Source organism: Colossoma macropomum, unplaced genomic scaffold, assembly GCF_904425465.1.
Source record: "Colossoma macropomum unplaced genomic scaffold, Colossoma_macropomum, whole genome shotgun sequence".
NCBI classification, from domain to species: domain Eukaryota; kingdom Metazoa; phylum Chordata; class Actinopteri; order Characiformes; family Serrasalmidae; genus Colossoma; species Colossoma macropomum.
Window position 1 is genome coordinate 6,616,739 of NW_023494804.1, and position 24,200 is coordinate 6,640,938.

General features: G+C 40.1%; 3 protein-coding genes across 3 annotated transcripts; 2 read left to right on the plus strand and 1 right to left on the minus strand.

Moving 5' to 3' along the window:
* The first annotated feature begins 3,428 nt into the window (after positions 1-3,428).
* Positions 3,429-7,622, plus strand: ucp3 (uncoupling protein 3). The gene is made up of 8 exons (XM_036595380.1): positions 3,429-3,592; positions 3,734-3,846; positions 4,035-4,237; positions 4,366-4,573; positions 4,659-4,856; positions 5,087-5,188; positions 5,288-5,468; positions 6,868-7,622. Exons 3-8 carry the CDS (start codon positions 4,112-4,114, stop codon positions 6,980-6,982), a joined length of 930 nt encoding a protein of 309 aa, XP_036451273.1. The 5' UTR covers positions 3,429-3,592; positions 3,734-3,846; positions 4,035-4,111; the 3' UTR covers positions 6,983-7,622.
* A 5,750-nt stretch (positions 7,623-13,372) lies between these two features.
* LOC118824771 (mitochondrial uncoupling protein 2) lies at positions 13,373-17,581 on the plus strand. The gene is made up of 8 exons (XM_036595161.1): positions 13,373-13,519; positions 13,655-13,804; positions 15,228-15,453; positions 15,872-16,088; positions 16,635-16,832; positions 16,921-17,022; positions 17,110-17,290; positions 17,389-17,581. The coding sequence occupies exons 3-8, from the start codon at positions 15,328-15,330 to the stop codon at positions 17,501-17,503; spliced, it is 939 nt and encodes a 312-aa protein (XP_036451054.1). The 5' UTR covers positions 13,373-13,519; positions 13,655-13,804; positions 15,228-15,327; the 3' UTR covers positions 17,504-17,581.
* A 300-nt stretch (positions 17,582-17,881) lies between these two features.
* On the minus strand, positions 17,882-23,501 carry dnajb13 (DnaJ heat shock protein family (Hsp40) member B13). The gene is made up of 8 exons (XM_036595158.1): positions 23,358-23,501; positions 23,108-23,211; positions 21,176-21,334; positions 20,939-21,096; positions 19,854-19,967; positions 19,143-19,256; positions 18,359-18,435; positions 17,882-18,035 (listed from the first exon to the last, which is right to left on the minus strand). The coding sequence occupies exons 1-8, from the start codon at positions 23,423-23,425 to the stop codon at positions 17,882-17,884; spliced, it is 948 nt and encodes a 315-aa protein (XP_036451051.1). The 5' UTR covers positions 23,426-23,501.
* Positions 23,502-24,200: the final 699 nt, after the last annotated feature.

The window sequence follows — 24,200 nt, forward strand, 5'->3', positions numbered from 1 at the left end:
ATAGCTTCCCTATCTAGCCAGCTCCACTTACTGCTCTCTCTTTTCCTTGCATGGTCTTTTCAGGACCTTTGACATTGTTATCAGTTCTCGCTCTCGCTGTTTCTGACCACAGGGCTGCTGTCAGCTGGATATTATAATAAGCTTAATGTGTAGAATTATTTTTAACCCAGTCTTAAGGCATCGTCTTGGAACTGAATACCTCTATTAGTTACAAATACAACATTTTTAGACATTTAAAGACCTTATATTTTTATTCCATAGGACCTTTAAAACGTTCACAATTAATAAAAAAAAACAGACAAGTTAGTTTCCCCAAGGATAATAATTCACTTTCTACACAAATGACCAGCACCAAGCTGCGAAATACAGGGGGTCCTGAAGGGTCCAGGACCCCTTAATTAACCTCTTAGACCCTCTGAATGTCTCAAAATCAAAATTCTCTTTCATAAAGATAATAAGTCTATTTAAAACCAAGAACACTCAAAGAACCATTTCATGCATAGGTGGTTCTTTGCATAGTGAAATAGTTCTTCAGATTGATGGAGAATGTGTTGTATGTGGTTCTATATCACACCAAAAAATGTTCTTCTGTTGTAACAAAAAAAAGTTCTATATAGAACCATATACAACACATTCTCCATCAATCTAAAGAACAATTTCACCATGCAAAGAACCATTTCAAGCATTCAAATGGTTCTTTGAAAGATCATGGTTCTAAGGACAACCATTGTCCTTACTAAATAACCTTTGAAGAACCATCTTTTGAGTGTAGAAGTGTCTTTAAATTTTAAAAAGGTCCTTTCCACTCAAACTTCTCATTGTAAGGTTCTTCATGGAAATGAAAGTGATTCTTCTAAAACATTGCTTCAAAGAACCCCTTTGGGCAAACACTGAGAATGCAGGTGTTCATAAGGAACTTCATTTGCTCTAAGCAAGGAACCACACATTCCACCGTCTCTCAGTTCCTTCGAGGTGTTCACGTGAGTTAATGTGTGGTGGCATTATATAAAATCACCATGCAATGAAAGAAAAACAAAAACAGGTTGAGCACAAATGGCAGTTTGAGCATGCAAGTGGCTTCTTAGTGAGAAGGAAAGCACTTCAGAAGTCAGCAGGCAGAGGGGTGAGCTGTGAGGCAGTCTGAGCGATGTGAGAACGTCTTGAACCCAGACTTGAGGCCAGTCATTTCAATGTTTATTGCCCCCCCCCCTCCTCCCCATGGCTAATGGGGGTCTTTTGAACCAGACAAATCCAGCCTGCAGAGGCTCCTGACTGATTGCGTGCAGATGCCTTGCATGCACACCCACCCCTATGCCATCTATGGATTGGCTCACATGCATGGTGTTCCTGGGACTGAGGCATTACTCAACTTTTATGGGTTCGAGGAGGAGCATGAGGGCCGGGTGCACATTGTTTCCTCTCCTTTTTTTCTGATAATCTCTGCAAAAACAGGTATAACGTGAAATTGAATGCAGTGAAAGTGGTAGGCAAGCTCATGCTTTCGGTTAGTATCAATCTATGTCAAGAGGAAGTCAAAGAATGCCTGGGTTGGGTCAGTAAAAGCTCTCAGACTATTGTCTAAGTGCGTGCTCTCAGTGTAATGTATGCAAAATCAATCAAAGGAATTATGAGCTTCACTGAAGTTACTGCAATCATTTCAACGCACCCACCAAATATAAAAAATGCTAAAGATAAAAAAAGAGCTGCTATGAGAGAGCCCCCCTCCCAGACAGGATAGGCAAATAAGCCTCTGCAAACCCTCGAGCCAACAAGATCTTGTTTGGTGTGAAATTCCAGCCTTCCAGATGGGTCTTCAAAAGGGTGAAAAGGTGCATTGAATTGACTTGATTCATATGTGTATATCATTTGCACATCAATGATATATATATCATCAACACAGTTATTGCTAAAAGTAAGTCAATGCAGAGGCAAAATTAGATTGAAGAAATAAATTTAATTCATATATAAATTACCTGAAGCTACACTATGTAAACTTTGGGGATTTGGAGACCTCTCTGGTGGAAATGTGTAATTGCATGCAACATGCAGAAGGCTGGTTGTTTTTGTAAGATAGTGCTTCAGACCCCTTCCCAGAGGGGAGGAATTGGATGACTGTGAGAGCGTTGAAAGAGCATTTAAGGAGAACTCAGTCAAATTTGGTGAAGGATGTGTCTTCCAAAGATGTAAGTGAATTATATAAAAGTTCTTATTCAAATTTCCACACAAATAAAATATATTGCATCAACACAGTTATCGACAAAAGTAAGTCAAAGCAAAGACAAAATTAGATTAATGAAATGAATTTAATTTAAATGGAAATTATCAGAAGCTACACTTTGAAAGCTTTGGGGATTTGGAGACCTCTCTAGTGGAAATGTGCAATAGCACGCAACCAGCACAAGAACATTTTGTAAGGTTGCCCGAGCAGATGAATCTGACGACTGCAAGCACATTGAAAGAGTATTCAAAGAGAGCTCAGGCAAAACTTGTTGAAAGCCATCTTCTGAGGATATAAGTGAATTATCTAAAAGTTGGCTTCTTATTCAAAGTTCCCATTCCACCATAAACTGTACATTCAGGTGCCTGTACAGATGCCAGCATGTAACTGCTGCTTTGTTTAAGGTGGAACAGAAAAAAAAAAAGCAGAAGAATAAGAAGCCAAATTCAGCCTTGCAGAAATTTAACGTGAAGCAACATTTAGTTTTGGCCAAGCCCACAGCTGTCAGAAAGAAGTATTGACATTATTTACTTCAGTTGCTAAAAATGATTCTTATTAAAATGTGAAGAGACATCTAAGAATAACAGAACAATAAGCCACTGTTAAACTCCAAAATTAGGTTTACTTAAGCATCTAAAATGGTTTAAATAAAAAATACAGAGATATAAACCAAAACTGAAATTTTAATTATACTGTAACATACGTTTTTGTATATTGTTCCTGATTCAACTCTGACAGGTAGGCCGCCTATATTACTTTCCATCTAATTTGAGAAATTAAAGAGGAATTCCATAGATTATTCAAAATTTCTGCATTGTATAATATTTAAGATGTAAACAAAGTCGTTCATAAATTAAAGGTCAGTGGTTTGATGTAAAATGCTCGCTTCTAGAGAAACCTGCCGAGTCAGAATTGTTCACAGTGGTGGTGATAGGAACCAGACGTCTGAAGAGTTTAATGCTTCTAAAAGCTCCCTCACAGAAAGTTATGAATGGTTATGCATACACTGCCTGATGTCTGAGAGAAGAACACTTGAATTAAAATAGTGTAAACAACATTGACATCATGTTAAGAGAACATAGAAACCCCAGTAGCTTGTTTAGCTTCTTGTGTGCAGAACTAGAGCTAGTAAACAGCCTGCCATACACTGGCATGACGTAAACAGTAGAGTTAATCTTAGAGCAAAGCAACACAGTGGGAACAACCTGAGCGGCTGCCCGCCGGTGCGCCTATAAATTGGAGGAGTCGTGTGACAGCTCGCCAGAAGTCTGTAACCTCAACCAGTGGCTCTTTGGAATACTTCCTGCGGGAATATAGGCTAACCTTCTATCATTTTTCCAGACGGAATTTGGAATCGGAGATTTGTACAACAAGGTAAATAAACTGGCGATACTTTTGAAAAATGGGAGTCTAGTAGTAATAACAGGTGCTTGTTGGTCATATTTCCATTAGAGCGTCTGCCTACATTGGAGTCCGGCAAACTTTTTCTAAACATTCTCCTTTCGTCGCCTACAGTGGTATGCTACTTCGGGATATTAATCCAAATTCCATAGTTTTTATGGCCAAAGACATCTCAAATGGAAAACAACTGACACAACAAAGAAGAATCCCCGTTGAAAAGACCTGAGGTACATGTTACAAGATTTCTCTCTTGTTATCTCACATGAAAAAAGATCTACCTCTAGATTCTTGGTAGTGTCTAAGGCAAAACGTGTACACAGTCTGTTTCCCTGTTGTGTCTCCTTCAGAATCAGTGCTATAGGTGCTATTAATACTCTTGTCTTACCGGTTTTCACTCATTGTCCGCTTTCCACAGGTAATTACATAAGCTGCTCCAAAACAACATTTAACAAATAAGATACTGCAACTTTTGAGCTCACAGAAGAAGCAGAGATGGTTGGAATCAAGCCCACAGACTTGGCCCCAACAGCCGCAGTGAAGTTCTTTGGCGCTGGAACAGCGGCATGTATCGCTGACTTGGTGACCTTTCCCCTGGATACGGCCAAAGTGAGGCTTCAGGTAAGAACCAGCTGGACTTCTCCGAAGTAATTAAATGAATAATGACTGATTACTTCATAAATGCATGCAATTGTCCAGAGCTCTCTCGGTAAGCCATCTTATTATGGTTTGGTTTCTGCCGGTTTTAGATCCAGGGAGAGGCCAAAGCAGCAGAAGGAGCAGTGGGAGTGAAATATCGGGGTGTGTTTGGCACCATCAACACCATGGTGCGCACCGAGGGCCCGCGGAGTCTCTACAACGGTCTAGTGGCTGGACTGCAGAGACAAATGAGCTTCGCCTCAGTCCGCATTGGCCTCTATGACTCTATGAAGCAGTTCTACACCCGAGGATCTGAAAGTGAGCGTTCTACTGAAGACCTTAAACACTAAAATGGCTTTTCAAGATAAGAGCATTCACGATTTTCTCTGTACACTTTGTCCAGATGCAAGCATTGTGAGTCGGTTGCTGGCTGGTTGTACGACGGGGGCCATGGCCGTGGCGTTTGCACAGCCTACAGATGTTGTGAAGGTGCGCTTCCAGGCCCAAGCACGTGTAGCTGATGGAGTGAGGAGATATAATGGCACACTGGATGCCTACCGGACCATCGCTCGCGATGAAGGTGTCAAAGGACTGTGGAAAGGTGAGTAATAACGCTTATTGTTAGCTTCCACTGGACACCAAATTACAAGATTATGGCAGATTTACTAACATTTTGTGCCATCGCAAACTGCAAGTGCTGCAACAACCTGTACCTTTGTTCAAGTGCATGGAAGTTCTTAGTAAATAAGCCAGTAGACTGTTGTTAATTTTAGTAAACCTGCCCCAATATTACAACAGCAGCGTGACGGTGGGAAAATGATTGTGTTTCAGGCTGCATGCCGAATATCACCCGAAATGCCATCGTCAACTGCGCTGAGCTGGTCACCTATGACATCATTAAGGAGCTGATCCTGAAGTACGATCTAATGACAGGTATGAAACATACAAGTAACCTTGGAAATAGTCTTCAGGTGCACTGCCTGCCAGAAGAGACAGCGTCTTATTTTGTTCCGTTTGCCAATTTCCCCTCAGATAACCTACCCTGCCACTTCACGGCTGCGTTTGGAGCGGGTTTCTGCACCACCGTCGTGGCCTCTCCAGTGGATGTGGTGAAAACCCGCTTCATGAACTCCTCTCCAGGGCAGTACAGCAGTGCCATTAACTGTGCCATCACCATGCTGACCAAAGAAGGACCAACAGCCTTCTACAAGGGGTGAGAAAATTTTGGATTTTACATCCATATGTCTTTTAGGAGAAGCACTAACCCTTAAACTCATTAGTTGTTCATATATACAATGGCGTATCTTAAACAAATCAATCTATAGTGCTGAGATTGTGTAAAACTTTCAAAAAATTTATTGACAATGTAAAAAAAAATAGACAATATTTTTAGATTTTTTGTTGGAATATATTTAAGGGTTAAGCTTTGCACCATGGTAAAAATCACTAACACATGGTCTCAGGTGGCTTATTGCTTTTATGGCAACAAAATAAAATATGACAAAATACTCAAATTTTCGATAAAATATTTAATCAACCACAGACTTCTGAAAGAGAACGAGAACTTTCATTCACCCATCGTATATATATTCCAGTCATTTCATCAATTTTTTCAAATGTTTGTTCCCCAATGTAGCAATTCAATTTTTAAAATCATAATACAACAGTGTTTAATATAGAAACCTTCGCTTTATACATAGTTTTGCTCACAAAATTACCACCACAGCGATAAGACTAATTTCCACTAGTGTCTCAATGCAGTGCCACATATTTCCCATGCTTGGTTTAGTGCTGATCTTCCAAAATACTGAGCATGTAAGACATTCAAGTAACATATTCTTTACTTTTTATGTTGAAGTTTTTAGAAAATACTTCAATTCAAAGCCCAACACTGAATATTAATGGAGAGCCCTTTTAGCCTGTTTAGCCTGCTATCTTTTAGCCTAGTTGTTAAGAAAAAAGTTGTTACTCAGCAACTCAGACTAAACAAAACCAGGTTTGTACATCATTTATCAGCTCATTTGTTCCATGAGAGCAAAAATTCACAGCACAATAGCTTTTAGTGACTTGGAGCATTAATACAGAATGCACTAGTTGTGAGGCAGTTGTGCATTTATACAGAGTATTTTGTATTTTACAATGGCTTCAAATGTGGTTCGGCCAATCGACATTTAGAGCTAAAATTATCACTAACTAAGATTTAAACATAGTTAAGGAGTTTGGCCAAACTGAATAGAAGTCTCCCAACTGTGTCATGTTCTGTAATGTTCTGCTTCAGATGACTTATAGCGTTCATAAAACAGCAGAATGCATTATGATACAGTATACCAACGTTCAATAATATGTTATTAATAGTAGTCGCAATAAATTAATAATGTAGTTAACAGTTAGCAACAGTATTAACAGTTGGCAATGGTTGCCAAGCAAAATAATAATCAAATCTATTAACATGCCTGTTTTTAATAACTTACGCATTAACACATAATTAATGTGTGTGGTACAGTGACTGTTCTATGGCTTCAAACATGACTCACATCTTTGTTATATAAAGCATTCTTTATTAAGCCATCGATTAAATAAATAATGGTGTTTGCTTCTCTGTCCCCACCCAGGTTTATGCCCTCGTTTCTACGTCTGGGATCCTGGAACATTGTGATGTTTGTCTCCTACGAGCAAATCAAGAGAGCCATGACAAGAGCGCAGCAGTCGTGGGAGTCGCCATTTTGAGCTGCCGCTGCACAAAGAAGGCCTTAAAAAGATATGAAGGATAACGTATTCTCACTTTGAATCTGATTACTCCCCGGAGAGGACAATACGGGTGTGTGGAAATCCTCTGTGGTGGTGGGAGAAGACTCAGAAGACGGTATGGGATTAAGTTTTATCTTAAACATGGACTGAGAAGAAAAAAGACCAGTAAAGATAACCCACTGTGGATTTAGGCCAAAGGTCACGCTTACCACTACTAGAAGACGGGTTGTTAGGCAAATGCAGGACATTGCACTCTCTAACTTGCGCTAATGCACACAAAAAATGACTGTGAGGCTAAAAACCACTGGGAAATAAGGACACTTTCCAAGAGAAGCGAAAAACATTTCAATACTTTTCCTATAGAGCTGTGTATTCGTCTACTCTGTAGAGCTATCATATATGTTCTGTCATGTAGAAGAGTACAGTCATGTTTACAGAAGTGTTAGTGCTTCACAGCTGTGTTTACAAGTGCTATGAACTTATGAATGTGGGGTCCATAGCTGGTGAAATGTATGTACTATTATGAACGCACATCTACGTTGATTAATTGTTTAAAACAGTCTTTTATACAATGTCCATTCCTGTCAATAAAAACAAGAATTTAAATTGTATTAGTTAAGTCAGTGTGCTTACTCAGGATTAATCAAATAAGGCCCATTTTGCCCAAGATAACAGGTAGAGAGAGCGTTCAGTGTGATTCTCACTCTACCATTTAAAAATAAACTTTTTGCTAAGATGATTTCAGGAAACCTATCCATGGTCAGCCAACAATCACTTTAAAATTATCACTGAAAACATGGATAATGGATAATCTGTGAACTTTGTCTCAAACTGCACTATCAAATCATACAAATTGAACAGAACTCCCCAAATCTTAAATTCCAATAATGCCTTCAAATTTAACGTTAACTCAGATTGTTTGGCGACATCAAACAACTATAATCAAAAGACCAAAACAGTTGATCAATCAATCACTGACACTTACTCAGCTTGGCTTATCAATAATTTCATTATTTTGCACTGTAATCAAGTCAGTGTTGACCTCTTAATTGTTTCAGCATGCAGATGTGGGAAGAGATTGTAAGAGCCATGAGGCTATTTTTACACTGTAGGTCATTAGCTAGGCAGACACGTCAGACCAAGTCATAAAACTTATGTATGAGTAGCAACAAGAGACGTTCATTCCATTTTCATACCTTGAAAATGTACAAATAGGACACTTTTTCTTAAATAACCAACCAATACACTCCAGCACTTTAATAAAAATGTTGAATCTGAGACTATACCTTTGTGTTTGGTGTGCTTTATTAATCATCTCTTTGAGATATTGTTATCATATATGCAGAATTACTGCAGCTTGTTTCTTGGGTGTTGATTTGATATGCTAATGATCATGGCTCTGATTGGTTTCTGCCAGAAGGGGTGGGGTAAAGGGTATGGACATTGTGTGGGGGTGAAGAGCACAATAATGGCTGCCACAGAGCACAATGTAGTGAGGCCACATCAGCTTTTTCAGCGTGTTTACGCTAAAAGACCAAGCACAGTCACTAAATTTTGAGCATGTGCCAGCTACACATGTTTATACAGCAAGGTTTGATCTAGAAACCTATTAATTTGCTTTGGAAGTAGCTTTGTTCACTCGTTTTGCCAACACTACGATAATGCTAATTTCTGCTAGCCTGGTAATGGTGATTTTAACTTTATGTTAGCATCAAGCTAACTATGTTTAATGTTTGCATTTTATAGAAGCTCTCGAGATTAAACTCAGACATTCAAAGCTCATAACAGACATTTAGGTAACTTCTTTATGTTGGATGGTGCAGTTTGGATATAAACTCCTTCAATAAAGATTTAAACATAAAGAGTCTGTTAGCTTAGCGAATTCATGCTACTGAAGACACATTATTAGCCCACAGAAAGCTTGCTAAGGCTAGCTTTACTTGGTAAAACTTTGAGTTGCCAGCCACATCATTTCCATGCAACTTGGCAGATACAACAGTTCAAAAACGTTTCATGCAACACATCCAATAATTCCACTAGTTTACCAAATCAGCAGCTCGTATTTTTGATATAACTCTATAACCTCACTATAAAAAATTTGTAGGCTATATTTTTTCAGCTGTCATTGCACTACTTTTGTATTTCTATATGTGGAGTTCTTTACTATATATTTGTGTTTTGTTTTTCTGTTGTGTGAATGTTAAGCCTTTGAAAATGAATGCTTGAGTAGCCATGACCGTTAGCATGCTTAATGTGTCACTCATCCTGTCCTAGAAGCACAAGAAGCTCACTGCAGACGGCGTCTCAGTCTCACGCTCTGTCATCATTTTCATCTTTTGGTTTCCAGTTAAATCTGAGCTTTGTGTAAAATCAAGTGAGCATCAAGCAAGGAGGAAATGAATCTAGCTAAATCATGAGAAGAGCAGGCTAATGCCCAGAAATAAATAGCTCAAGCAGTCTTTTAAACAGCTGTTAGCATTAGCTGGCTAGTTAGCGCAACTGTTTACAGAAACGTTCACTTTAAGAATCTCACGTTTGCCATTGTGGCTCAGGAAACTGACAAGATGAAAAACTAACTCAATGTGACAAAGTGACAAAGAGTTTCTTCTAAAATCAAGTGTTTTAATAGGGAGCTTGCCCCCCTTTGCTGCAGTAACAGCCTTTACTCTCCTGGTTAGGCTTTACACCAGATGTTGGAACATTGCTGTGAGGTTCTGACTGCATCCAGCCATGAGGGCATCAATGGGTCAGGTACTGACGATGGATGATTAGGATCACAAATGTCCCCAAGGTACTGGACGGTGCTCCTTATTCCAGAAGACACAGCCCAATGCTGGGGGCTTTGTAATACAGGTGGACAATATGGCAAAAAGACAAAGAAGTGGCATGTTTTAAAAATTCTATCAAATACTATGAATCCAATTACTTGTATTCAACATTTCACACTGTGCTGCACTAATCAAACATGCTATTGGAAAGTGATTTTTAAGTATTGACAATGACCACAATATGCTCAGAACAGCATATAGTGACATATTGCGGTGTTATGTATCATGATAACAATATATATTGACATATTGTCCAGCTCTACTTTATACTAGCTGACGTTTGCTGTTGGACATGGTGGCCTAAGGCTTATGTGTGGCTGCTCCAGAACGTCCTATTCTATTGGTCAGAGTGCTTTTCTTTGGAGATTTTACAAGCTGTGTGAGCACAATTGAACATCTGTGTCAGCAATGGGTGCCCCTTAAAGTAGCTGAACTCACTAATTAGAATGGCTGCCTTGGTGACCTGAACTCTATCCCATCAGAAGTAGCAAGGGCCTGCACTCAGTGTTCCTTCCTTTAGTCCAGATCTATTAGGAGTCCTAATAGGTAGCAGTGTGCAGCACTGCTGATCCATAAATGAGGCACGTGAACGTTGGCTCAACACAATAACTTAACCTTGCTGTTTACATGCAGACTACCACCAGTGTTTTCTAGACCGCTTTAGAGTGTTTTAGACCAGGAAAGATGATTCACAAATACTCTCTGAGCTGTTGGCACTATCTTATTTAAAATCTTTACTTTTATGCATTAATGTTAACTGTTGCTTTGGAATATGGAATATGCCACAAATGCATCTGCATACTCTCCAGCCTTCACATCAAAGGACAATTTAATGGATGCATGCATTACATAACGTAGCGGTTCAGTTAAAAAGGGGAGTGGGAACTAGAAGAAGCTTTTCTCTGATTAATCACACATGTGCTCGTATACTGACTTCTCATTGTGACTCAGCAGTTCATTTAAAGGCAGAATGTCTGATGTGGAGCATTTTCTTGCTACAGCAGTAAAAGACATGCTTCTTGCATGTATTAACACTTTAGACCCCATTTCATGTATGATCCTTGTAAATCTGGCATTAAAAAAGGTAACACTTTACTGATGGGTAGCATTGGTAGGGCTACTTGACACCTACAAAAGCCTAACGACAACTGACATAAATCTATGTAAACATTCATAAAGTGTGAGTTGTCATAAAGCCTGCTTTTGTTACTTTTGACATCAATCAAGAAATATATAGATGGCACGGTGGAGCAGTGGGTGGTGCTGTTGCCCCACAGCAAGAACAGCCTGGGTTCGATTCCCGGCCGGGCGACCGGGGTCCTTTCTGTGTGGAGTTTGCATGTTCCCCCCGTGTCTGCGTGGGTTTCTTCCGGGTACTCCGGTTTCTTTCCACAGTCCAAAAACATGCAGTCAGGCCAATTGGAAATGCTAAATTGCCCCTAGGTGTGAATGTGTGTGTGATTGTATATGTATGTCTGTCTGTCTGCCCTGCAATGGACTCGCAACCTGTCCAGGGTGTATCCTGCCTTCTGCCCAATGACAGCTGGGATAGGCTCCAGCACCCCACCGCAACCCAGAAGGATAAATGGTCTAGACGATGTATGAATATATATATATATGTATATATATATGGCTGCAATGCATCTCAAAAAAAGGGACAGTTCCATGTCGACCATTGTGTAGCAACCCCTCTTCTTTTAACAGTCTGTAAACATCTGGGAAGTGAGGAGACCAATTACTGGAGTTTTGGGAGAACAATGTTGTCTCATTCTTGTCTGATATAGGATTCTAGCTGCTCAACAGTCCTGGGTCTTCTTTGCCGGATTTACATTTCATGATGCGCCAAGTGTTTTCTACTGGTGAAAGGTCTGGACTGCAGGCAGGCCAGTTCAGCAAGCGGACTCTTCTTCTGTGAAGCCATGCTGTTGTGATGGATGCAGTATGTGGTTTAGCATTGTCTTGCTGAAATATGCAAGGCTTTTCCTGAAAGTTGTCTGGATGGGAGCATATGTTGTTATAAAACCTCTATATACTGTTTAGCACTGATGTGTAAGCTGCCCACGCCATAGACACTAATGCAACCGCACACCATCAGAGATGCAGGCTTTTGTACTGTGCGCTGGTAACAAGCTGGATGGTCCCGCTCCTCTCGAGTCCGCAGGACATAGCGTCCGTAGTTTCCAAAAAGAATTTCAAATCTTGATTTATCTGACCACAGAACAGTTTTCCATTTTGTCTCAGTCCGTTTTAAATGAGTTTTGGCCCAGAGAAGACGGCGGTGTTTCTGGATCTTGTTGACATATGGCTTCTTCTTTGCATAATACAGCTTTAACTTGCATTTGTCACAGACAATGATTTCTGGAAGTGTTCCTGAGCCCATGCAGTGATTTCCAGTACAGAATTATGCCTGTTTTTAATGTAGTGCCGCCTGAGGGCCAGAAGATCATGAGCATCCAATATTGACCATTGGCCATGTCCCTCGTGTACAGGGATTTCTCCAGATTCTCTGGATCTTCTGATGATATTATGTACTGTAGATGGTGTGATGTCCAGAGCTTTCGCAATTTTACATTGAGGAATATTTTTCTGAAATTGTTCCACAAATTTTAGATGCAGATTGGTGAACCTCTGTCCATCTTTGCTTCTGAGAGACTCTGCCTCTCTAAAATGCTTTTTATACCCAGTCATCTAAGTTAGTTGCAAATTCCTCCTCCAGCTGTTTTTCAATAGTACCACTTACTACCATCAATAGTACCACTTGCTACCATCAAGTTCTAAATGAGTTAATGTTTTTCATGAAATGGTAAAATGTCTGATATGTGTTCTATATTCTACTGTGAATAAAATATGGGTCTATAAATTTGCAAATCATTGCATTCTGTTTTTATTTACATATATTTACATTTTACCCTGCGTCCCAAATTTTTGGAAATTGGGGTTGTGCATATATATATATATATATATATATATATATATATATATATATATATATATATATATAATCTTTTCTTTTTTTTTCACTATAATATATGTAGTGCACTTTTTGTCTCCCCCACGTTTCACAATTTACGTTACAGGATGTCGCTACTTCTAAAAGTCTCTCTGGATTTGAGAAATGAACAAAACGTATGTAATTGTGTTGATATAAATACACAAACCTAGAACGACATTTTTAGACAAATAAAATGATCATGGTGGCGTGACTCTACACGACGAGCAGCAGCTACAGTAAACAGTGCTGCAGCTGTGAAAGAGAATAAGGGACTTTTTTCCCACCCATATTCCGACAAACCCTTGATTGTATCGCAACGTGCAAATCTGCGGACTGCTTTTGAGGACGACTACTAGCCAATCCTAGGGCGATATGCAAATATACGACGTTCTACCCAATCCTGTCGTAATATGCAAATGAGCGAATCGCACGCGAATATCAGAGCTATCCGCATGGCTCTGGTAAATATGAACCACTGGCCAATCGCAGCGCAGGAAGCCGTTTGTGTCGGAATACGGGTGGGTTAGGAAAACGCCGGCAGGCTATATAATCAGCTGCTTCCTCGATTCATCCCACGCCAGTGTTTGTGTCGGCGAAACCAGTTAACGTAGCTACCTCGACTCCGGCGGCAGGTTGTCTTCTGAGGAAAACAAAGCCCGTTTCTTCGTATAACATTTCTTATTTATCCTGTTTACGGTAAGTCTTAAGCTTTAAGAGTCAGTAGCCTGACTTTGTGACATCTAGTTTATGTGTGGACTTTCTAAAAGTTGACAAATTTTGACCAGGAAGTCGTCGAGCTAACTGACCTCTTTTGTTTTGGTTCTGTTCCAGGAGTATGTTTTTTAGGTGTCCGTTTTCTGACCGGTTTTCTATGGAAGAACAAGGCAACGAGATTAGAGTTGAAAGTAATTTCAACCAGAGGGACGCCTTTAGAGAATCTTGACTTTTCTGGAACCATTGCCCGGGGTTTCCTGAGTGAAGGTAAATAACACGATGCATAATTTTCCGTTCCACCTTAAATGGCGCTGCAGTAACGTTCAATCGCACGAGGCCTCGGGCGCCACAATGTAACTGCTGCGGCATTTAAGGTGGAACGGAATAATTCGAATAAGACGCTGAATTCAGCCTCATGTAAACAATAAAGATACTTTGGTTCCATTTTAACGGTTCACTCTAACTCTGACCAGCCCAAACTAACCATTTTGCACGCCTAAAACATCTTAACGAAGAAAATGGTGAGGATGTGGTATCGTTTGTGTTGTGTAACTGCTCGGAAACTAGTCTCACCTCCCGATGACGACAGCACTTTTGTTTAACTCGAGCTGAGCAAGATGAGCTTAGCAACAGACGGGGGGACCAATCAGAGAGCAGCAGCACTTCTGTAAATTTGTGAAAGGCGAGGTTTCTGTGCGGTGCTCACACCTCCCCCACCTCACCAGCACTTGTTTCCAGTCGCAAGGGACTCGCTGTTCTCTGGTTGTTTTTGTCCAGAGGAAGGGAGGCCTGGGGGAGGGGGGTCTTTCACAAAGCAAGGATTCCCAGTAAGCCTGATAACTTGAGCCAAAAGTTGAGCATGTCCAGTAGAAAAAGTTGGGAATCATTCCCAATGGACATTGTTCACTTTTGGCTTATCAGATTTTGTGAGGCATCCTATGGAATTAAGGATGTAGTACAGGGAAAACATAAGTTAGCAACAGTAATTTGCCAGCCCTCCTTTGTGAAATACCTTCCTGACAAGATTTTATTTAAAGAAAGTAAAAGTTTACAGGCACGCAAGTACCATCATCTGGACAGTTGAAACAGTCTTTACGTTTGGTTAAAGTTATCCAGCTAACTACAATCAAATACGGCTTTGTTAATCACCCCCAAAAGTTGAGTGCCTTAAACACGTATTGTTCAGTCTTTGCTTTTGGCTTAAGTTATCTAGCTAAATGAGAGATTCCGATTTGTAAAATGCCTCTTACTAAAATTGTTCTGTTTTTAGTTAAACAAAGGCTTTAATTTAGACTAACTGAAGTTGAGAATGTCTTACAGGCTTGGCAATAAATGTACCATAATGTAAATCATCTCTTTTGGCTAAAGTTATCCAACTAACTAAAAAAACTGCTTTGTTTAGTCATACCATCTAGTGTTAGTGTATTTTTTTTATCTGTACTGTGTTTATTTTTTTAATTAGATTGCATATATTACAATTTTTGAATAGGGATGGTTATTTGACAGTCTTCTGTTTTGGCTCAAGATATCTGGCTAATTGTGATCCTGCTTTGTTAAACACCCTCCCAACCAGGATTGTTCCGGTTTATTAGAAAACGGCTTTAATTTACTTGAAACTGAAATTAAGGATGTGTTACAGTCACAAAGTACCATATACTGAGTTGCATTTTCTTTCTTGTTCCCCTCTCAGATCTGGGTAGAGTTCACCTATCTTGTTTTCACTTCATTGGGCTTCGACATCCTTCGTCCTTCTCCATCTACACATTCCTGTCACCTTGAGAAGCGCAAAAATGGTTGGCTTTAGACCTGCTGATGTGCCTCCAACGGCTGCTGTGAAGTTTATTGGCGCCGGAACTGCAGCCTGCATCGCTGACCTTGTCACCTTTCCTTTAGACACTGCCAAAGTCAGGCTCCAGGTAAGGTTCCAAAATAGCCAAATTAAATAACAGCAAATGGCTTTTCCCAGCAGCAGAAGAATGGTGTAGTGACGAAGTTTGAAATTGTTACAGGAGCACACTGCCTTAGTGTGAGTCCCAGAGCAGCAAGGCCAGCTCATCATGCCAGAATAACTGACTTTAATCCGAATTCTTTTAAAGCCCACACTGACATCGGCTCTTCCCTTTTCTTTTTTTCTTTTCAACTCAATTTTCTTCCTTGCACTAGTCTAGTAGGCTGACAGAGAAGCTGATGTTTAAGCCCTAGGACCATGCAGATCCAGGAACGGTGCATCATGGACACCCTGTGGCTGGAGACTGTCGTCTTCTTCCTTCCCTCTCCCGCTCACCCTTTCAAGTCCCTGTAAAGCCTCTCCATGCCCCTTTTTGTTCTGTACAGATTCAAGGGGAGTCCAGTGGTACTGCGAAAGCGAGTCATGCTCAAGCCGTGAAGTACCGCGGCGTGTTTGGCACCATCACCACCATGGTGCGCACGGAGGGGCCGCGGAGTCTCTACAATGGGCTTGTGGCTGGACTGCAGCGCCAGATGAGCTTCGCTTCGGTCCGCATCGGCCTGTATGACTCGGTCAAGCAGTTCTACACCAAAGGCTCAGAACGTACGTACAGGCACCTTCTTGCCGCAACATAGCTTGGTTCCCTTTTGGCTACAGAGATAACTAGCCTGTTTTAAGACTGAGATTAGGGGTGTAAACCTGAACCCTGAACAACTATTGGATTTATAATTTGTGCATCAAGAAATCACAGGTTAGATTTATACCAAGTTTCAGCATTTCAAAAGATTTACTTCATTAAATATCATAATGGATTATGATCAGTTGCAATATTTCACAAAGTGCTGTTGAATTGCCACCTTTACATCAGTGTGCCATGAAGCATCAGCCACAAAATGCCATTTCCGCCCGTTTTGGGGGTCCCTTGGTTTAGCCTTGAATTCTAATATTTATAACTTTTCAAAATTTGTAAATTTAAATTAGATTTATTTGGATTAAAAATTTGTGTGTGTGTGTGTGTGTGTGTGTGTGTGTGTGTGTGTGTGTGTGTGTATATATATATATATATTGTGTTGACAGAATGGCCACTAGAAGGCCTGCGGAAATGAGTTAAAGGCATGGCATATAAACGTTACCCTCTCTCTACACTAGATGTTGGGATTGGCAGCCGCCTGCTGGCAGGCTGTACCACCGGAGCGATGGCAGTGGCCTTGGCCCAACCCACGGATGTGGTCAAGGTCCGTTTTCAAGCTCAGGTTAGCGCTTGTGCAGCTAACAAACGCTACCAGGGCACCATGGATGCTTATCGGACCATTGCTAAGGAGGAGGGGGTCCGTGGCCTGTGGAAAGGTAAGCATACGTGACCTGGGAGGAAAACCATCTGACTCAAAGTAAGCAGCTGAGCAGTCTTAATCTGAAAGTGTCTTGTTCTTGTCAGGAACTGGACCAAACGTTGCCCGCAATGCCATTGTAAACTGTACTGAACTGGTGACCTATGACATCATTAAGGACACTCTTCTGCGATCTACACCCATGACTGGTAAGATAACTGCCACATTGAGCAGCCTTAATTTTGGATGGTGTAATTGTTTCAGCAGATCTCTTAAGTGGTTTCTGTTTCCCACAGATGATCTTCCATGCCACTTCACATCTGCCTTTGGTGCTGGTTTCTGCACCACAGTCATTGCTTCTCCAGTGGATGTCGTGAAAACAAGATACATGAACTCTGCCCAAGGCCAGTACAGCAGTGCCCTGAACTGTGCTGTGGCCATGCTGACCAAAGAGGGACCTATGGCCTTCTACAAAGGGTAACTTTTTTGATTTTTGCTGTTAATTCAGTGTTAGTGTTGCTGTTTGCTATTGTTGGAACCACATGTTTACAATCATTTCTAAATCTCTTCTACAGATTCATGCCTTCTTTCCTGAGGCTGGGCTCTTGGAATGTGGTGATGTTCGTCACATATGAGCAGCTGAAACGTGCCATGATGGCAGCTCGCCATAATATGGCTAGTCCTCTTTAGGAAAAAAGAAGACTTATTCTTCTCCTCTTTAGTCCTGGCTATTGCTATTAGGGGTGCTATTCTGTTTTTGCTTTAGTTAAACCTTCATTTGACATCTGCCCCACCCACCCTCCCCCAACCAACCCTCCCCCAACCAATCCCACCCACCCTTTTCCTATTTGCTTTCATTCAAGTATATCCCAGGGACTGGAAAGCTGGTCTTCCCTTTGTCTTTCACCTTGTCTCTCTGTTTTAAGGTCTTTTTAAAATCTGCTAATAAAGCTTTAAAAAAGTGTCTTCATTTCTCAACAGAAGCTTTAGTTTGAATAAACACTCATGTACACAAGTTTATATGGAAATTAATAGATAAGAAAGGACAAAAGAAGCATGCTGTGTAGATTACATGGTGAGCGCTTGCTTCAGGAGCTGTTTCTTCTCAGCAGTGAGCTTCTCTGGGAAGTGAGTAGTAAACTGGATAATCAGATTCCCTTTAGCAGATGGGTCGCTGGATAAAGGCATCCCCTCTCCAGTGACCACCTTGCTGTACTGGGGGCTGTGAGAAACCAAAGTCAGTTAGTTTTTCATTTTGTCCCTTAACATTTACTCAGCTCTTTTAGCTGAACATATTGGCCCCTATACATTTTCTCTGTTTTCAATATTATGGTGATAGGCCACTTTGAAAGTTTGACCCTGTTTATAGAATTATAGATAAAAAGTATTAATTAAAAAATACTTTTAAGTATCATTACAATGTCCTGCTGGGCTGGCTTTAATTCTTTTAGCTTTATACTAGAGCATAAAGGCAATTAATTCTAAAATAGGTGATCTTTAAGTAACTGCGCATGACATGGAAGGCTGAAGTTACATCATACTCACTGTACAATGTCATTGACAGGAATGTTGAGAAGTCTGCCATCTAGTGTCTCCACCTCCAATGAAAAGCCAGTCAGTGCCTGTGGAGCAAATCATCTGTCATATCAAAACATCTTAACTCTGTTTTATTCTTTTATTATTCTACATTTCAAAACATCAGCTGCCCTTTATGTTGTGATAAACAGACCAATAGAAAATTACCACACACTTAATGATGGTTCTTTAGTAAAAAAAAATAGGGTTCTATATAGAGCAATGAACACTCGAAGAACGTTTTGCATGATTAAAGGGGCTTCAGACTGATGGAGAACATGGTGTAGATGGTTTTATATACAATGTTCTTGAAAATGGTTCTACATGGCACCAAAAAGGGTTCTGCTATTGTAACAAGCCTGACATCATGACAATAGAAGAACCCTTTTCAAAATGGTTTGATTTAGATCCATCCACATGCACGTTCTCCATCAATCTGAAGAACACTCACGATGCAAAGAACCATTTAATCATGGAAAGGGTTCTTTTAATGTTCATGGTTCTATATAGAACCATTTTCTTTACTAAAGAACCCATGAACTCATTTTAAGTGTGTAGGATTACAGTCTTGTTACATTAACATGCATTAAAATGATGTTTTTATGCTCCTGTAAAGTTAGTGTTGTGGAGATATGAGGTTTTATTACGACACAATGCAAATCTCCATTCAATCAAAATGAGAAGCTCTAATGCAGAAATCTAGATAACGTTTTAAAATGAATAAAAACATTATTAACGCATATTAGCATCTCACCATCTCTAGAGAGATATGTGCTGTGTAAATCAAATCATTATTTCGACAGGTGAACCGTGGATGAGGCTTTTGGCGCACAATGAAGACGATGTCTGCTGGGATGCTGTTTGGACCCTGAGGAAAAAGTGTAATAGCAAATATTAGCATTTGGCCTGTTGAGCTCTATTTTAGCAAATGCTACTCATCTTTAAAGGGCCCAAACTGACTTTTCCTTGCTTTTTTAAAACAAAGTTTCAAAACATACCATTCAGCTTCCAGTCCATGCAGTCTATACATGAGAACTACCCCACAAAAACAGAATTGCCTTTGTGACGTCACAAAAATCCCCACATTTACATATACCAGTCCATTCAGCCGACCACAGATTAGCCCCGCCCCTTCACGCTGAAGTTCTAAGGAGTGTTTCAGCCTGGACTGCTTTTTGAATGTGGAACAATACAGGACAGCCATTTAGAACAGGGCTTATTTACATATGTCAGTCTTGAAGGCACAGTCATAAAAATAGTCTGTTTTAATTCTAAGATTGGATGGAAAATTGGCATGTAAAGATGAAATTATTGTATAAATGATTTTTGGCCAATAAAGCACACTAATGTTATAAGTGAACCTTAAGGGAAAATATATAAAGCAAAATATGATATGGTTACTTTAAAAGAAAGTAAATCAGAACTGATGGAACCACAAAACAACAGAGGTTTTCCATAATCGTACCTGGTCGCCCTCTTTGGGGAACGTGATCCGTGTCCCCTCTTTCCAACCTGGTTTCACAGTGATGGTTAAAATCTTGTCTTTGATGCTGGACGTGTGGCCGTCCTCATTCATCACCTAAAGGAATATGCTATGATTATGTCCCAGGAAAACATAAAACCAGTCAAGCACTGAAACTCGATCACATGAAACAGCAGCGTTGGCTAATAACGAACTACATGTAATATAGATAATGTTATCTGTAAACAAAAATCAAGCACTGAATAATTACAGTAGAACACCTTTGAAATTTGCTCAAGTGCGTCTTCTGCCTATGGAACCGAATAAGGTAGTTAGATTAGAAGTCTGAAAGGAATCGGATCAAATTACACCTTTTAAGTGTGCAACATTTTTAGTCATGTAATTTGTAATCTGTACCAATTTACATGTACAAAGGACAATTCCACAATTTTCAAAATTTATGAATATTTCATCTATTCGGATGTAAACAAAGTCATTCAGAGCGGTTTGATGTGAAAAGTCCATTGCAGAATCAGATTTCTTTACGGTGGTGATAAGAACCAGGAGTTGCAACATCTAAAATGCACTTTCTTTACTATCCAAAACCACCAGTAAGCCTACACATCTTTTGAGTTTTCGTATATAATAATGATGATGGTAAAATGGTGTTAAATCTGACTTTTCTTGGGACTATTTTGCTTTACAACACCCTGCATGTACCCCTCCACCATTAATGGATTAAAAAAAAATTATATATAAAGATAATAACATTACATTTTAAGCCACAACCTTCTCAGAATTATTAAAAACGATGTATCAGGCAGTGTATTCATAACCATTTCATGTGATAACTCAGACGTCTGGTTCCTATCACCACCACTGTGAACAATTTTGAGTTGGTAAGTTTCTCTAGAATAGAGCATTTCAGATCAAAGCATTCTGAATGACTTTGTTTATATTTTAACCATTTACTTAGGCTGAAATTTAAAAAATCAGTGGAGTTCCCCTTTCAGTATTCTACTCAGTTCCACAGTAACTGGTATGAGAAGTAGTCCTGCCTTATTAGAATACACACTCAAAGCTCTTACTCGTCGGGATATCTTTATCTTTTTGGTGCATCCATAAAAAAGGTCCTCTAAGGCTAAATGAAGGTCACGCTCGATTGGTGGATCCTGCTTTTTCACTCCTCGTCCACGAAGCCCTCCAAAATTAATGTCCACTTCGATGCCATCTGCAGTGTAGAAGTCTGAGGGGACATTTAAAGACACCAGTGAAATAAAGCTCCATCTAGTGGTCAGGAAAGCAGACATTTTGAATCAGCTTACCGGCAAAAGGATTGTCGCCTCCAAAAAACTGTCTGAATATTTTATCAGGGTTTCCATGGTAGACGTATCCCGATGACCACGCTCCACTTGCTGAATCTGCAGGGATTCCACCTTTAAGGCCCTCCTCACCGAACTTATCGTATGTGGCCTTTTTCCGAGCTGTAGTGTTAAAAATGGTTACTTTTTATCAACTTTTACAAAATATATGTTCAAAATTTCTGCATAAATTAATAGATGAGATGTAAACAAAGTCATTGAGCGTGGTTTTAATGCGAAATGCTTCACTGTAGAGAAACTTATCGACTCTTTACAGTGGTGGTGATAGGAACCAGGGGTCGCAATGTCTACAACACAAATACTATGCAAAACCACCAGTGAACCTACACGAGTCTTCTGAGTTTATATGTAATGTTGATGATGGTATAATAGTGAGAAATCTGAAAAAAAATGTGTTTTCTTTGGAGACTATTTTGCCTCACAATGCCCTGTTTGTACCCCTCCACCATGAATGGATTTCAAAAATATGTTTTAGGACCAAAACTTTTGGAAAACAGTGTCTAAGACATCAGCCAGCATATCTGTAACCTTTTAATGTAACATGTTTTTGAGGGAGCTTTCATAGGTATTGAACTCTTCAGACGTCTGGTTCCTATCACCACCACAGTGAATGATTCTGACTCTCTAGGTTTCTCTAGAACAGAGCATTTCACAGCAAACCACTCTGAATGACTTGGTTTATACAATAACCATTTCATTATGGAGGACTATTGAAAAATTGGTGGAATTCCACTTTAAGTGGTATAACTACTAACAGTGCAGGCTGGGGGGCCATACTGCAGCCCCCCTTTACTATATATGTGCTTTATATATTGTTACTTATAGAATTATACATCTATGACTTATTAGTAGCTATGATAATAATACTTATACCATTAACCTTCATTAGAGCACCGGCTTAGTTGAAACACAGCAAGAATGAGTAAACAAGCAAATTATTCGGTCTTTCTTATTCATTGCTTCTTTTATTTATTCACATGGGGGACTATTTCAGTTACACCACTGTTGAGAGGTCCCATAACATTAAAACCACCTCCTTGTTTCTAGACTCACTGTCCATTTTATCAGCTCCACTGACCACTTCTCTGCACACTTTGTTACCCTGTTCTTCAATGGTCAGGACCCGCATGGGACCACCACAGAGCGGGTATTATTTGGGGGGTGGATCATTCTCAGCACTGCAGTAACACTGACGTGGTGGTGGTGTGTGTTGTGCTGGTACGAGTGGATCAGACACAGAGTTTTTAAACACTGTGTCCACTCACTGTCCACTCTATTAGACACTCCTACCTTGTTGGTCCACCTTGTAGATGTAAAGTCAGAGACAATAGCTCATCTGCTGCTGCACAGTTTGTGTCGGTCATCCTCCAGTCCTTCATCAGTGGTCACAGGACGCTGCCCACAGGACGCTGTTGGCTGGATATTTTTAGTTCTCAGTCCAGCAGTGACACTGAGGTGTTTAAAAACTCCAGCAGCACTGCTGTGTCTGATCCACTCATACCAGCGCAACACACACTAACACACCACCACAATGTCAGTGTCACCGCAGTGCTGAGAATGATCCACCGCCCAAATAATACCTGTTCTGTGGTGGTCCTGTGGGGGTCCTGACCATTGATGAACAGGGTGAAAGGGGGCTAGCAGAGCATGCAGATAAACAGATGGACTACAGTCTGTAACTGTAGAACTACAAAGTGCTCACATATGGATTTAATGTTATGGCTGGTTGGTGTACACAGCTTAGTTTGTTAACATCCCAGTTTCCTCCACACTGATGAAGAGAATATCTAAAATAGATGGATTAAACTGTATCAGGCTTTGTTCATGTCTTTGCACTTAGTGGCTGAGTATCTCATCCTTATGTAGGCTACTTACGGTCACTCAGGACATCATAAGCCTCGGCAAGTTCACTGAATTTCTCATGGGCTCCTGGAAGGCTGTTAGCGTGAGGATGATATTTCAGCGCTAGTCGACGATACCTGATATCAGACAAGTTAGAGCACAGCTGGTGAAAGAGCTGTATTATTAACAGGTGTACATTATGTCCATTCAGGTAAACTAGCTTCAGATAACCAGCTATATCACTGGTTTAAGCGTTACCACAAAAAGCATAAGCAATTCTTACGACTTTTTTATGTCGGCATCAGTTGCATTTCTGTTGATTTCCAATGCAGCGTAATAGTCTCTGCCCATTTTCAGTTTAGTAATCAGAAAAGTAGCGAACTTTTACGAGATTAACGTTAATCTGACTGCGCTCCAGAAACGTCGAGGCCCGACATTAGTTTACTGTTACTAGGCACGGTTGCTATGTTGAGTCCGCTTAGCTTGCTGGGTAATGTAGTTTCTGCAGGAACGTCATTACAAATTGAATCACCCCAAAGGCAAAAAATGTAAATACTGTTGGACGTAATATTTCGGGAAAGTTATAGTTAACTGACACAGTAAATTACCGGCAAACGTGACAAAAAGCAGCTCAGCACAATAATAACGTTCCACATCCACTTTTATTAGCATGTTTTCAGACAATGTGTACAATGAATGTAATGACCATACGAAAAAACAAAATCCACTTTTTTTATATGTACAAAATGCATTTCAAATACACGGTTTCACTCCAAAATGTATTTGAAACAATAAGTAAATTGTGAAAAAAAAATGTATTGATATTATTTCAAAAATGTATTTGATAAATACACTTTGCATATCGTCGCTGTCCAAAGAAAAACAAGCATCTCCAAAATAGCAACTTTACAGGACAGGGCGAAAACACTCTCACCTTTCAATGTAAGTTAATGTAAAGAGGCTTCATTCCAAGTGATTTTGGAGCATTTCTATTGGTCCAATCATCATGAAATTTTCACACATCAAGAAGGACTGCTAGTGTATGGAGCCCCGCTGGTGACGTCCTGTATAAATACAAATAGTGTGTGGCCACGACTTAGTAAGGCCCATGCTTTACTAAGTCGTG